Source organism: Indicator indicator, chromosome 10 (genome assembly GCF_027791375.1).
Source record: "Indicator indicator isolate 239-I01 chromosome 10, UM_Iind_1.1, whole genome shotgun sequence".
Lineage (NCBI taxonomy): Eukaryota > Metazoa > Chordata > Aves > Piciformes > Indicatoridae > Indicator > Indicator indicator.
The window spans coordinates 21,149,647-21,165,195 of NC_072019.1; the positions used below are offsets into that span (position 1 = coordinate 21,149,647).

The window sequence follows — 15,549 nt, forward strand, 5'->3', positions numbered from 1 at the left end:
ATCCTATCAGGCCTTCCTTGCATTTAGTGGTCCTCTTAATCCATTTATAACAGCACTTGTCCAGAAATCTGGTTTGAATGAGCCTGAGATGAATGAATAATGTCAAGCAGTTCAGACGTCAAATATTTGAACAGCTGCGTGGGTGTTTTTGCTGGCTTTGTGCATGGAAGCAACCCCAGGAAGTTAGACAAGGAGGGTCACGTTGAAATTGTGGCACCAAACCCCAGCCCACCAGAACTGGTCTCAAAATTCATCCCTGCTGCAGATGAAAGGGCATTAGGATGCCAGTGGAAGGCTGCTTGCTCCACAGGTGATGCTGGAGCAAGCTTTGCATCCTCTTCTTTGGTATTCTCTTCCATGTAGTGGCAGTACTGGGGTTTATGGACATTTTGATTCATGTTAGAAACCTATTTTGATTTTCCTGGGTTTTTTTAAAGCAGCTTCTGAAGCCTACAACTGCTCATATTCAGTCTTTTCTGGGTTCACAGAGGTTACTTTGTTTAGCATACAATTTTTGAGTCAAGTTTTTTTACTGTGTTGCAATGGGTTGCATTTGGTCACGTTTTTAAAAAATAAAATCCATATTTGGTGAAAATCTGAGAGCTGGATCACCGTGCTGCAGCTTCCTTTAGGCTATGCCCTCCTCTCTAGCTGAAATACTGTTTCAGATCATCCCAGTGTGTATTTGCTATCATCACACATACTGTCTAAACTCTTGCCTTGTATCCTCATGGTGTAGGGAGGATGTTACTCCGTTGGCAGAGCAGTAGTTCCTATTATAGTGCTAGATTCAGTAAAAGCTCTGCAATATTTTCCTTTCAGACTTAGAAGGGATTTTCTTAAATAAAAAGGTTTTGAGAGCAAAGACACCAGGATTCTGAAGTCAAGGTGCCTTGATATTTGTAAATTGTATCACAGTAAGCAAATCTTCTTTTCTTAAGCTCTAACCATAAACCACTAGTTGGCTTGAGTCACTTGGAAGCAAAATTAATTGGAAGGTGCATGTTTGCTGTGTGCATGGCATCCTTGCAGGGGGAGGGACATGGGGAGCAGTCCCACTTATTTTCACTCTTCTGGACATCTTGCTCCAAGTGTTCATTGTCTGGCTAACATTCAGATCACCTCTGGGACTGGCCAAGTCGCAGCTCCAGCTTTGCATGATTTATGTTTCCCACAGCTACAAGAAAAATGAAGACCTGTGTGTCCAAAGTTTATGGCCTCTGAGAAGTGATGGGCTAAAGTAATGCCAGGTGCAGGGAATGGTGTTACTGAGGTTAAATGCCATGCCTGTAAATTACCACCCTATTGCCCACTGTGACTTCTAAGGCAGCTTTGAAAGACTATCCAGCTTCTTTGACAGGTCTCTCTTACTCCTCTAAATCTTCACCCAAACGTTGTGATGAACTGAAGGAGTCAAGATTTACTAGATGAGCCATTGCAGCAAGAGAAGGTAGCTTGTGACATGTGTTGGCTGCAGCGTGCAGCCAGGTATGTGAAACTTGTTGTAAAGGATCTACTGGAAGAGGACTGCACCAGTGACACCGCAGAGCTGACCTTCAAGCATGGCTCCTGGTGCAGGCTGTGGATGCTGCATTGTCAGTGCTGGTTTTGTTCCCTCAGCTGAAAATTAAAGGTAGCAATTACTTGGAAGTAAAAGGTAGTTTATGCTTCTAGGGAAAGGTTAGTCTTAAAATCATTGTCATGCTACGGTTATCACTCGTTAAGGACCTTCTTTATATTCAGGGAAGAGAAATATCAAATCCATATAAACAAATTTTATTGGGAGCTTAATGAATCAGTGAGAGCATCCGTTCTTAAGAGAGTGACAGTAAAGAGCTGTGTCTGCAGCATGTCCTTGGAAATGAGACCTTCACCTTGCCCTGCTCTCTGCACAGATACAGACTATTAGAAATACAGCTCACTTTTCTGGGCTGGGAAGGTGCAAGTTTGCTGCTGTCTGCACAAGCTTGTGTGAAGTGTTCTGGTGAGAGACCAGTGGGATGAATGGACTGAGACATCTGTAGTGCTGAAAGGGTTACCCTAACGCTGGGGAATGTGCTCATTCTTCAGACATGCACCTGATATTCAGTGTTTCTATGTTAATTTTAGCCTGTCTGCTGCTTTTAGGACCGCACTCACAGTGCAGAAATGTACCCTCTTTGGGGCATTTCTGCAAAGACAAGGCTATGTCTGCCTTACTCTTTCAGTGTCTGCAGGTGGAATGTTCTCTCTGGTCTAGCTTTGGACTTAAGTCAGCAGCCATGTGAATGTGTCAGATCCTTCAGGCTCCAGCAGGTACCCTCTCTCTGTGAGCCAGACTTCCAGGACTGCTGTCTGGGTGGTGGCGTGCTAAGAGCAGGAACATAGTAGAGGCATCCAGAGTTAAGCAGATTTCCATCTGCATAGCTTATGTCCCCCAAACAGCTTAGGTCTGCTGCAGATTGAATGTGAACAAGAATGTTGCATTGCTCTAGGATTCAGAATATCTTTGCCTAATTTCCCAATTTCATGGGAGAGAGCATATCCAGAGTTACGTCTGACTTCCTTAGTTTTCCTTCTGTTAACAAACCTTAGGCAGCAAATACCATCTGAATTTTCATACTTTGTAGACATTTATGCATGGATTCAGTTAGAAGAAGCCTGGTTACATTCAGCAGTAGCACAGTCAACAAAAAGCTTGAGAACCAGGATAAATCTATATATTGTTAGAAAGTAGTGATCAGACAGTTTAATCTGGGGAGGAACAGTTTATGTTTCCTTTCTGCTAGAGCTGGGACTGGGTTTATGCCTGATGCACCTGCATTGGAAGTGCAGGACTCTGGTTTGACTTGCACTGGAATTTGCTCACATAAGAAGTGCTTGTAAGTAGCTGTTAATGACTGTGGACTCTGATTTATTGTTTTTCCTTCTCTTAGTAATAGATTTGCTATTCCTACGTGTTTTATATTGTAAAATTCTAGCCGCAACTAAACACTTCTATCAGTCTTCCCTTTTTTGCTTCATTTTTTTTCTGTCTTTAAGAGAGACCCTTCTAGTGCCTTGAACTTTAAGATAACCTGTGCAGAGAGCAAAAGGTTCAAGAATGTTAGATTTCCAGTATTGAAGGGGCACTTTAGAGCATAAAATCCAGGAAGATGGAGTGTTTCTATGTCTTCTGAGCACTCTTCTGAAAATTGGTTTGTGGCAGTGGAGCCTCCCCTATTTTTGAGGCTGTTAAGAGTAAAAGAGAACCTGCAGACTGGTGCTGATGCACCATCCTTGGGAAACTTCCTACACATTACCTTCAATTCAAACCCCCATGTGTTTTGTTTCTTTCCAGGCTCTGGGTTCATCATGTGCAGTGGCAAGGAGAATCCAGACAGCGACGCTGACCTGGATGTGGATGGTGATGACACACTTGAATACGGGAAACCACAGTATCGTTTTTGAAAGGCTCTTAGGAGAGGGAACCTAGAGAGGCATCTTCAGCTAGCTTTCATGCAGCACTGCCCTGGGTAGTGGTGGATAATCTGTGTCCAGCCCTGCTGGAGATGACACCACCTTCTCCAGTTGCCACACTGTTTGAACTAGGAAAGGATTCCCAGTTCCTCCCTTCAAGATCTTTCTGTCGATGCAGCACTACTTCAGATGTGGTTGGGGAATTCTTTAGGAGACATTTCCAGAGGTCAAAATCAGTGTTTCTCCGTTCTGTTTCATAAGCAATCTGTTGTCTCCACCCAGGTTTCTTCCATATAGATAGCTTTTCCTGCTTCATGGGTAGGAAATGGGTTTATTTTCCACAAGATACCCCTTTGTTTTCATTGGTTTTACGCAGTAAACGTTTCAAGCGCTGTTTATCTGCCCCTCAGAGGCAGATTTTTTTTCCTTTTATTAGGTCACGGGCAGAACTGTCATTAAGGGCAGCTTTTGGGAACTTTTTGTCTGGGAGCCAGACTTTTTGTGCTGGGAGAGCTGTGGACAGACTTCTGTGCTGCAGCACCTGTAACAGCCATCAGGGAGAAATTCCTGCAAGGGTACTAGGCAGACCTTGACTTAGCTGTGATGAGGGGGAATGTATAGCTATAGAATTAGATTTTGTTGAAATCTGCACCAGTCTCAAAGACTGTAGCCCCACAACCCTTAGATGGTAAAAGATCTCTGTACCTCAAACAGAAGTAGTGGAATTGTGCAAGTTAGGCTTGCAGAGATTGTAGAAGTGGATATGGAATTATGTTGCTATCAAAAGATTTTCCTGTTCTTCCCACCTAAAAAAATACCTTTAATTCAGAATTTAAAAACATTTCCCTCCATGGATACCAGCCCCTCTTTTGAGGTCTTCCCAGTTGGAATGAGTTTGTTCTGTATCCCAGAGAGTGTCCTAACCATCTCAAAAACCTTTCCACTGTCTGCAGCAAGGCTGTATGTTCCTTAACTCCTTGTGCTCAGGTACACAGAGGCAGACGTTATCCCTTGCACTGGGGAAGAGCCAGGTGAAGCCAAAGAGAGGGAGGCGCTTCGAGGTGCTGTGTTAAAGTAAGTCCTGTGCCTTTCTAATTTGTTTTCATTGCTTTGGGGGAGTCTGAATTTGTTCAGTTACTCATTCACTTGAGTGCAAGGGTCACAACAAGAGAGACTTGCAAAGAAGCACAGTGTGGCAGATGAATCTCAATTTCTACCTGTGCATCCTCATAAAGCCTCCCTGCACACTATCCCTTAACTACCCTGCTGCCTGGACAGAAGGTGAATGCTGGTGGTGGGGAAACTGTGCTGTACTAAGGCCTGATGCATGATCTTGCTTCAAAATGAAATATGTCCTCTTAGTATAATCTGATGCTATCCAAATCTTGTTTGGCACATTAGGAGTCTGGCACCCAGGGTATGATTTCATTGCATCCCATTATGTGTGGTGGGATATGCAAACTAATCCTTCCGTGTTCAGCTCCGGGGTTGTGGCAGGATATGTGCTCTGTCCACATACGTATGTGGAGAATGTAGGCAGCCAGTGTTCAGGGCACTTGGGGAAGCATTTCAGGCAAATAAAATGAGCCTTAACAGGGAGCTAGGATTGCTTTCTAAGCCCTCTGCCCTGCATAAAACAGGGCTTAAATTACCCCTCTATCTCTTTCACTGAGTGATCCTGTGGGGTCAAGGTTGAAGTGATTGATAGAGCAGTGAAATGAAGTTTTCTTACTGCTTAGCCTGTCACAAACACTAGTTCAAAATTAGATTCCACTCCATAGAAAAGTGATATTTGCCACACTGGATCCAAACCATTGGTCCGTTCCATACTTTGATAACCACACTAGTCTATAGGCAGGGCCTCAAAGATGCTGAAGCCAGGACAGTGGTATTGTAGCAGGATATTGACATATCCCTCCTCAGTGGCTGTGGATACTTGGTGCTTGGGCAGACGTCTGAGAACTCGGGACCAAGAGACACAGTTCCTTCATGTGACTTGCGCTTAGCACACTGTTTTGCAGTTTGGGCAAGTCCTTATATGTCTCCTGGACTTATTTGCCAGTCTCTGAAACAGGGCAGGTAATATTGCTTGTTAAAGCACTTTGAAATTCTGACAAGTTTCTGTGGAAATGCAGGAGTGTAGCTAATGTCCTGAAGCAACAAGCCTACATTACCTTTTAAGTGCAACTGTCATAGCTCGTAGAGATAACATGTTACAAGGTCACAAGTGTGCAGCCTACTCAGAAAAGATTCCTTTTGCTTATGGTCTCTGTTACTGAGAGAGAGAATGGACAGGGTTAGGAGTTGTCTGTACTTCAATGCTGCTGTTCTTCAAATAGGAAGAAGGAAAAGATGGGGCTTATGAAGGTGTAAAGTTATTCTTAAGGGGAGATGCTGTTGCAACACAGGATTTCTGTTCACGAGTAAGGTTTTCATCTTTGAAATTGTGTATTCAAAAATGAGCCTTAGGTCACAGGTGCTGTTTGAATCCCAAGCCTTCAGTCAGCATCACAACCCCTGTGTGATTCAGCAGAGGTCATAGCTAGAAGTACAGGTTAGGAGAACACCGGTGGAAATGTGGAGTAGCACTAAAGCGCCTCCTGCAGCAGGGCAAATGCTCACATTTGAAGCCTAGACTGATGGATAGAAGTATTGAGAGAGAAGTAGTGGGTGGAAGAGGTAGCTTTTCCTGAGCAATAAGATTTTTCCATATTCATTCTGCCCTTTTCTCTTTTAGTGGTGGCACACCCAGTACTCGAATAACACCGGAGTTTTCTAAATGGGCCAGTGACGGTGAGTGTTGGACTTGTAAAAAATTCGTTTGTTTGTATGCTACAGGAGGGCAGGGAGATAGTCTGTATCTTCTAATTAACAGTAATGAGGCAAATGGTAGTTACAGATGCTCTCTTACAGCACCAGCAGATACATGTTCACATAGAATCACACTGTCTTTACAGCACAGTAGTCAATGGCAGCTGGGGTTGTTCCCAAAAATGCAGCGTTAACTGGTATTGTGATAAGAGACAAGAGCTGGACTAACTTGCAGTTGTGTCACTAAAAGACAAACTGCTGTGTTGCAGAGGGAGCCAGGAGAGCTTGATTATGTGATGGTGGTGTTCAGCTGCTGGGGGTTGATGTGAAATGTAAATTCTTGCCGAAAATAAGCAGCAGAGATATTTATCGGTTTTATAAATATTTACAATATATTACAAGTTATTTACAATTGATATTTGCAGGTCCTAGTATTCAGTTGGAAAGAATCAATTCTGCAGAATATATATATATACAGGTGCTTTAAACAGTTTGAGGAAATCTGGAAGTTTAGAAAAGTGAAACTAATTCGGAGAGGGTGGGGGGGGGAGTGAGTGCTTTTCGGGGATCGGCAAGCCCACAAACAGGCAGTTTGGCACAAACCACTGCAGAAACTCGATGAAGAAATATTTGGCTTACTCATGAACTGGAGAACTTCGTGAGGTCTTTTCTTAATACTGTTTTGTATTTCTGGAAATTGTAGCACAGATGTACCGTAATAGAGAAATTGAAATGGCGGCGACCGCGTGGCACTGTGCCGCGTGGTTGCAGCTTCTCCTGGAATGGAACTGAGAGGTCCTGGGAGGTTGCCGGTGAGCCTCGGAGGCTTTTGCAAGTCAGTTCGCGGAGTGCGCTGTGTAAAACGAGCTTGCCGCTCCAGAGGAAAAGCCTTGTCGCCGCGGCTGCGGAGCACAGCAAAAGCGGCTCCTCTGCGAGGCTGGGTCAACCTTTCCACCATCCGCGGGGATCGGCTGGGGAGCTGCCGCTCCTGCTGAAGCGATGTCCCCACTTCAGGGCAGCTGCAGCGGTCCAGGACGGGCGGTGCACACGGGGTACCACGGTTCCCTCGCTCGGCGATCAGTCAGGCATATAGAAGCCAGGCTTGACAATTAGTAATTTGGAATAATGCATCGAGTGCTTATTCAATGTGTTTTCCCATTACTGTCTGTTGCTTCCCAGGCATATAGACCTCTGGGTTTAGCCAATGTCATGAGCACAGTCCCAATTAAGGGTAACTTCACTAATACAGGTTGACCCACCTGCAACTGTGTTAGTGAGTGTGGGGGTTTGTCCTTTGGACCCCTTGGCATGCAATTAACATCCCTCGCTGGTTCAGCGGGGCAAAATGCCTTCACTTTGGCGCTACCATAATTCCCCCAACGGTTGTTCATAGTAAAGACTGCAGAAGGCAGACGCTTGTCCCAATTACCCTTTGAGACATTTGTGTGTTTTTAATGAGGCTGTTTACCCTTTCAACCATACCATTAGCCTGAGGGTAATATGGAGTATGGAATATCCATTTGACCCCTTCCCCTCTAGCCCAGTCTTGCACTAAGGCTGAGGTGAAATGTGAACCATTGTCACTTTGTATATATTCAGGCATAGGCAGGATGCTGAACCAACCTTTTAGAGTTTCAATGGTTTGAGCTCCTGAGGCGGCATTAGTGGCTGTAGCCATAACTAGGTCTGAGACCACTTGCACTCCCACCAGTATATATCTCTTCCCACATGAGGGTCTGAGGGGGCCAACATAATCAATTTGCCATGTGCTCCATAGCACTTTATCCCTTTTGATATGGTGGGCTGGAGCCAAATCAGGATGGTTACCTTTTAGTCTGATCTGACACTGAGGACAGGCTGAGACAATGGTTTCACATGTGGTCAGAGGAACTGGCCACCCTACATTCGTAGTAGAGGTCTGACTTGCCTGAGTGGCCTCTCTTAATATGTAGCCACTCAGCTAGTCACTCCTAGTACTTCTCTTCGTGATTGACCATATTGATTTTTGCCAAGTGATCTGCTTGCTGATTCCAAGCAGCAGCAGGGGTTTGCTTTCTGGAGCATCCCTTTACCCAGCCTACTTTAATAGGCCTGGATCGGCTTATTTCTAGTAGCCTTTGCCAGTCAGTTGCCCTCCAAATTTTGGTGTTACCAACTATCCACTGGTTTGCTTCCCACTGACAAATCCATTCAGTGACGCCTTTAAATGTAGCATATGAATCAGTGTATGTAGTCTCTGCACCTTTTTCTGCAGCCAACATGAGAGCGCGCAGTTCTCCTACTTGAGCACTGCCCTCACCCTCTTCAATGACAGTTCTGTCTGTGCCAATCTCCAGAGCTACGGCCTTATAGTGCCACTGCGATCCTACCCTACGGGAGGATGCATCTGTAAACCATACTCCTTCTGTATTGGAGTCAGTAGTTAATTCAGGGGCTACCTGAATTGGAGAAGGCTTGTAGGGTTGGCATAGCAGAATGGTATTTGGATTGATGGGCTGCTGTAGTTTGGATACCTTTGTGGGTCCTTCTCTTAGAGGCATAAGCTGTGCAATCCCTTCCAGATAAGCATACCACTTTCTCACAGTAGCCTTCTGGGCAATTCCCTCCGGTGAAGGAGTTCCTTTGAGGATTGCTTTGAGCAGAGAGAAAGGGCCTTGCACTACAATATCCTGTATAGTGCGAAGCTTCTCTGCCTCTTTGACAGCTCGGGTGAGGGACAGGAGTCCCTTTTCCCATTCAGAGCACCTCGGTTCAGCATCTTTAAATGCTGTTGAAGAGAATGAGAGGGCTCTGCTGGGGCCTTTGGGTCCCTTTTGGAAAATCCCACAATAGGAGGCATGTTCAGAAAAGCCCCATTCTGCCCTTAGGGGATCTCGTGGGTGTAGAGGGCCCAGTTTCTGATAAGCCTTTAATTCGTCTTTAAAGACTTTCAGGCTTTCAGTGTGCCTTGGGGTCCAGTCTCTGTGCTTTCTAAGCAAGTCATAAAGGGGACGAGCAATTACTGAGAAGCCTGGAATGTGCTTTCTTCAGTAACCCAAGGTACCCAAGAGCTGTTGAAGCTTCCTTTTGTTGTTAGGGATCTGGCCCTTCTCAATACCTTCCAGAGCATCCTCTGGCACTGATATTGCCCCTGCTACCCACCAGGATCCAAGAAGTTTAATCTCTTGACTTGGGCCTTGACATTTGGCTTGTGGAACTTGTAACCTATTGCTGGTCAACAGTTCCCAGATAGCTGTGGCTACTGAGCCACCTTACCTTTGTCATTTCACCCCACAAAGATGTCATCTATATCCTGGTAGACACTTACATCGTTTGGGATCTCAAGAGTGTTTAGCAATGCTGCTAAGGAATCGTGTGCGATAGTACCTGAGTGTTTGTACCCCTGCGGGAGACGATTAAAAGTGAATTGGGAGCCTTGCCATGTGAAAGCGAACTGAAGTTTGTCCTCCTCACATAAAGGAATCATGAAATACATATCCTTGATGTCCAGTGAGGCCATCCAGGTGTGTGATGCAGCTTGGATCGCTGTCATGGTTGCTGTCGGGCTCGGGACTGCAGCTGTGAGAGGGGGTGTATTGCTGTTGAGCTTCCCATAGTCAACGGTGAGTCTCCAGCATCCGTCGTGTTTACGCACTGGCCAAACAGGAGAGTTGTAAGGTGAGTGGGTTCTGGTGATGATTTGTCTTTTTTCCAGGTCTGCAATCACTTCAGTAATGCCTTGTCTGGGTGTTACCGGTAGCGGGTATTGTGCAATGCATGCGATGCTCAATGTGGGCAAGGGTGGAGCAGCTTGTAAGGTGCCTATCTGAGCGGTTTTGGTTCCTCCTGTTCCATACGACCCGAAACACCATAATGTACCATTGGGTAGATACCATCACTTACCAGCCAAAACATCAAATCCTAGGATGTTTTCTGGGTAAGGACTCAGGGTAATTTCGACCAAGGTACTCTGCTTATCGCCAGGAAGCCACAGTCGTGTTTTAGCTAGATGGCAAATGTGAGACGTTCCTGTAACACCCTGTATTTTTATCCTTTTCCGGGATGGTAGGATCCTCAAGCGTTTGGCTATTTGCACATTGAAAACACTGATTTGTGCCCCCGTGTCAATAAGGAATTTTATAGCAGTTCCAGTGGGAATCAAAATGAAAGGTTCTAGATCATCAGACCATTGGCAGGCGTTAATGAAGTGATGAGTGAGGCCTGGAACAATCACCGCTGTGTCTAGTTTTTTGAATTATTTGGACTTTGGCAGCAAGGTGTGAAGGGGTTAACTTCCTTGCTGGGGTAAGTTGTTTTAGGACTGTTGCTGCGAGCTTTATCTTCCCTTTTGCTATGGCTGCTGCTGCGGTACTTGTCCCATTTCTAGATGCTGGATTTATTCTGTACATGTAACACCATTTCCTTCACTAGCCATGTTGGCATTGGCTCTAGGACACGTTCAGGTATATTTAAAGACAGTGCTATTTGGTACCACTTCTCCCTTGGTGAGATGGAGCCTTTAAAAATGCACGGCTTGTTTCTCCGTTGGTAGGAATTTCTCCCTCTGGGGCTCCCAGAGTGAGTGCAATTTAAACCCGGGCTGCTGCATGGGCTCGCAGGAGCTGTGACAGGAGAGGCTTTGGTATGGCGCACTTCCTGCTTCTTCCCCTGTGGTGTCACCACATGGTTGCCTTTAAATCCAATATGGCGTTTCTCACTGAACAGCCTTGGTGTTAGCATGTGATCGGAGTAGCCCAAATCTCAGCCTTTCAGGGATAGTGTCATTAATAGTTCCTCCCAAGTTGGGTGGTATACTCGGGGTCCGGTAGAGGTACAGTTCGTCTCGATCGCTCATTCAGTTTCCTCTTTTTTGGCATCATATACATTTTTGAGACCTGCTGGTAGCCCACGGATCAAAAGTTTGAGTCATACGGGGTTTACCGGAGCGTCCAATGGGGAAGGATGCGGTCTGCGATCATACATTGCTTGAACACATGCTAACCTTTTAATCGAAGCAGTGAGTTCAGCCGAACTCGTGACTAAAATTGTCTCTGTTGGTTCGCCCCTATCTATAGGGTCTAAACTTCCAGCCCAGTGAGCAATTCGGGAAGTTAACGAGTGGTTTCCTTCCGAACCCATACCCAAAAATACTTCATGGCCGCATGAGCAACCTTTCACTTCACTGCAATTCAAAATAATTGTATCCCTACCCTATTCCATAACACAATACAAAAAGTCTGTTACCGTCTCATCCGGTGCACGTGCAAATGTCTCCTGCAGTTCACATAGCTTTGTTCTGCTGTATGGGTGAGTATGGGTGGTTGTTATCCCTCAACCATGGCGGCTATCCATGTATTCTTCTTTAAGGACGGGACGCAGCCAAATGGGCTTGCCCTATATGAGGTCTTCCTCGGAGCTGTAATCCGTATTCTTCTGGTCAGTCGGATCTCTCTCGGTTTGGGAGCTTTTAGATTTTTGCCGGGCTTTGCCTTTCGGGCTGAGCGGGTGCATTCAAATTCGCCATTCGCTGCATTTGGAGACTCGGCTGCTCCCGGGAGACTGTCAGTCTGAGGTTTCGCACTGCAGTAGAGTTTGCTACTTTTGAGTCCTGTTTGCGCGTCTGCGGTGGGGGTAGCTCATAAAAAGACAGTACAGGGGATCTGGCTCCGGATGCCGCGTCGTCTCTCCGAACCTCGTCAGAACTACGCGGTCGGGAAATCCCGGGAAGGTTTGAAACAGAGTCTGTATCTGATTCCACTAATGCTTTAATAGGTGGTGCTGCTTTCTTTAATTTGCAGCGTTAATAAATCATGGAGTTTCTGGTTTTGTGCCTCCGACTTCTCTAACTCTTTTTCTAGCAACTTGTTTTTTTCATCAAGTTTTTTAATCTTTTCCTCTAATGCTGTAAATTCGTCTTGTGCTCATGTTATGCAGGATCCAATTGCAACAACCCTCTCCTCGGGCGTTGTTGCCAGTTCAATGCATAGCTTGATCACATACTCAGTCAATGATTTGGTCAGACGTCGTCAAATTTTCTCTGGCCCATTCTATATAGGATTTTTTCAGTATATATCCCATTCTGCAGAAATGTTCACCTATCAAATAACCCTGCTTGCTGCACCATAACTGATGTGAAATGTAAATTCTTGCCAAAAATAAGCGGCGGAGATATTTATCAAGGTTTTATAAACATTTATTTACAATATATTACAAGTTATTTACAATTTATATTTACAGGACCTAGTATTCACTTGGAAAGAATCGATTTTGCAGAAAATATCTATGTATCTATCTATAGATATAGATATATATAGAGATATATAGAGATATATAGATATAGATAGATAGATATATAGATATATACACACATGGGCGCTTTAAACATTTTGAGGAAATCTGGAAGTTTAGAAAGTGAAACTAATTCGGAAAGGGGGGGGGAGTGAGTGCTTGTCGGGGATCGGCAAGCCCACAAACAGGCAGTTTGGTACAAACCACTACAGAAACTCCATGAAGAAATATTTGGCTTAATACTGTTTTGTATTTCTGGAAATTGTAGCACAGATGTACCGTAATAGAGAAATTGAAATGGCGGCGACCGCGTGGCACTGTGCCGCGTGGTTGCAGCTTCTCCTGGAACGGAACTGAAAGGTCCTGGGAGGTTGCCGGTGAGCCTCGGAGGCTTTTGCAAGTCAGTTCGCGGAGTGCACTGTGTAAAACGAGCTTGCCGCTCCAGAGGAAAAGCCTTGTCGCCGCGGCCGCAGAGCACAGCAAAAGCGGCTCCTCTGCGAGGCTGGGTCGACCTTTTCTGCCATCCACGGGGATCGGCTGGGGAGCTGCCGCTCCTGCTGAAGCGATGTCCCCACTTCAGGGCAGCTGCAGCGGTCCAGGACAGGCAGGGTACCACGGTTCCCTCGGTGATCAGTCAGGCAATGGTAGCGATCCGCGGCGATGCACTCGGACATGCCGGTTGGATTCCAGGCAAAAGCGGATCTTTCAGCAGCACAGGGCGCAAGGCAAACGGGCGTGCACACGGGAACAGTTTAAACTATACAGACACTTGTTGCTTGGGCTTTTTTCAGCTGTTTTCTTACCATCTTCCCTTCATTAAAAGGGCATGCAAGAGACTTGTATCATGATCTGTTGAGTAGGTCATGTCATTGTTGGCCTCTGTATGGCAAGAAAAGCCTGCAGCTCTGAAGCCTGCACCTTTAGAGTGGGAACTCTAGGATCTGGCCTACTTCATGAGCTGTAGCTGAGACACAGAGCAAATGAGTGAATGTGAAATTCTACCTTTGCATGCATTATTTGAAAGCTCATAGCATTGAGGGGGGAGTGTTAAACCCATTTGTCTGCTGGAGTTTTTTATTTAATGCCAGCAGCACTGGAAGTGTAAGCAGCAACCTAGTGGAAATATGAAAATAATAAAACCTGGCGCTTTCCAGCTGTAGATGCCAAATCCATTTCCAGAGCTGGGCAGTGGCTGCTCTGGTTCCCTTAGGAAGGGAACTGAAGCTCAGCGACCTGAAGAGACTTGTCCCAACGATTTTATTCCCTGTTCTGTTACTGTAATGCTTTGGGCATTTGATTCCCAACCTTGAAAGTACCTACAAGATGTTATTGCTTGCAGTGGGAGAGAGGGGTGGGTAGAACCAGTTATGCCAAGGGCATGATGGAGAACATAGGATATCTATCACAGGCATTTTCTTCTCTGGGATAGGCAATCACATTTATTTTCTGTGATGTAGGAGCACTTGCTTGTAGATGTGTTCAGCTTCAGTAACTACAGCCACATAGGTGATGAGGAAGCAGCCCTGATGGCACTTACTCTTTTCTTCATAGCTTTTACTTGAAGCCACAGTGCTGAACTTACAGCCCAGGGGCTGGCCCCAGGAAAGTTCATCTGACACATCTCCTACTGGTATCTCACACCCTTTCCACTGATAATAATACTAGGAGAGCTATGAGCAGACCATTCTGTTATACTAGTTACCTGGCATGTGTTTTCTTCCCTCTCTCTATCTGAGGGATCTCAGTAAAGGGAAGAGCTGGGAGCAGGGTCTGGTCTGGGTGGAGCTGCTCTGAACCCACTCTTCTAGAAGTACCCTTTGATGTGGCAGCTACATTAAACCTTTCTGAATTAAATCCTGCCTTAACAACTGATATATCTGTGAGGGTCAGTCAGTGTGAAGTGGGGAGAATACAGGTGGTGTATTTTCAGCCTCAAATCCTGGAAGCATGCTGTCCAGAGAGACGGCCTCTCTGTCAGACAGGGACACGTAGCATCGGTCTCTTCTCTCTCTTTCCGAGAATCAGCATGAAAATGACTCATCGAGGTCCTCTGCTGCTGAAAACATAACTTGCTTAGACTATTTCATTGCAGTGATCAGATGTTCTCTTACTAATTTGTCTGTTCTTCTCTCAACAGAAATGCCCTCAACGAGTAATGGTGAAAGCAGTAAACAGGAGACTATGCAGAAGACCTGTAAGAACAGTGACATTGAAAAGTGAGTGTAAAGTGGATAGCTTTAATTTTTCTTGTTTTAAGAGACCACAGTGTCCTATTTGGTGTTCCCAGAAGCAGTACTAGTCTGAGGGTAGGCATGTTTGAAGCTTTTGCCACTGCAAAGGGAAGTTGTGCTCCATGGTGAACCCTGGACTTGGAGCCCTTGGTGTCCTGACTTCCCCAGGGGGCCCTTGAGGAGTTCTCCCACAGATATCCTTGTGGGCAAGAATCCAGTGACAGGCAGTTGAGCAGAATTTGCAAATGGCTTCACCTCTGTGTGAATAGATATATCCATGCCTTCCACCATATTCTAGTCATAGGGGGGTTTCAAATATGTTGTGTGGTGCATGGCTGCCTAGACTAGAGCTGGGACTTCAGACAGGAGATGAAGATTCAAACCCACTTTAACCTGACAAAAGCAATTGGCTTGTCAAGCTGTACTTTATTTGTTATTCCCCCTGTGAGATTTCTGCTATCAGTTTATTCTGGGATTCTGCTTTTAATGTAGAAGTTAGATTATTTTTGCATCTTAGGTTTTGAGGTCAGTCCTTCACATGGTTTCTATTGTTTTCTCCACGGTTACCTGTATGTTCTACCCTTCATCTCTCCAGCAAAAGGGATTCCCAGCAACCCTGTAACTTTGCAGAAGCCTCACTGAGAGAATTTCTTGTCACTAAAAATCAAGATTTCATCTTTGCATAGTTGCTGATAGAAATAATGAGTTCTTTACCTTCAGCTCTTCAGTAAATTCAGAAGTTTTAAGTCCCAGTGTTTGAATATACAACAGTACAGGAAATTCTGGCCATCTCTTTTTCTGA

The 15,549-nt window shown here is 45.3% G+C and overlaps 1 protein-coding gene across 4 annotated transcripts in view; it reads left to right on the top strand.

The window, feature by feature from the left end:
• The window catches only part of RNF220 (ring finger protein 220), a 221,510-nt gene that overhangs the window by 180,889 nt on the left and 25,072 nt on the right, over nucleotides 1-15,549 (top strand). For all 4 annotated transcript variants that reach the window (XM_054384174.1, XM_054384175.1, XM_054384176.1 and 1 more), the window contains 4 exons: nucleotides 3,320-3,416; nucleotides 4,426-4,512; nucleotides 6,176-6,231; nucleotides 14,654-14,732. In XM_054384174.1, coding sequence (XP_054240149.1) covers nucleotides 3,320-3,416; nucleotides 4,426-4,512; nucleotides 6,176-6,231; nucleotides 14,654-14,732 — 319 coding nt within the window. The remainder of the gene's footprint in view (nucleotides 1-3,319; nucleotides 3,417-4,425; nucleotides 4,513-6,175; nucleotides 6,232-14,653; nucleotides 14,733-15,549) is intronic.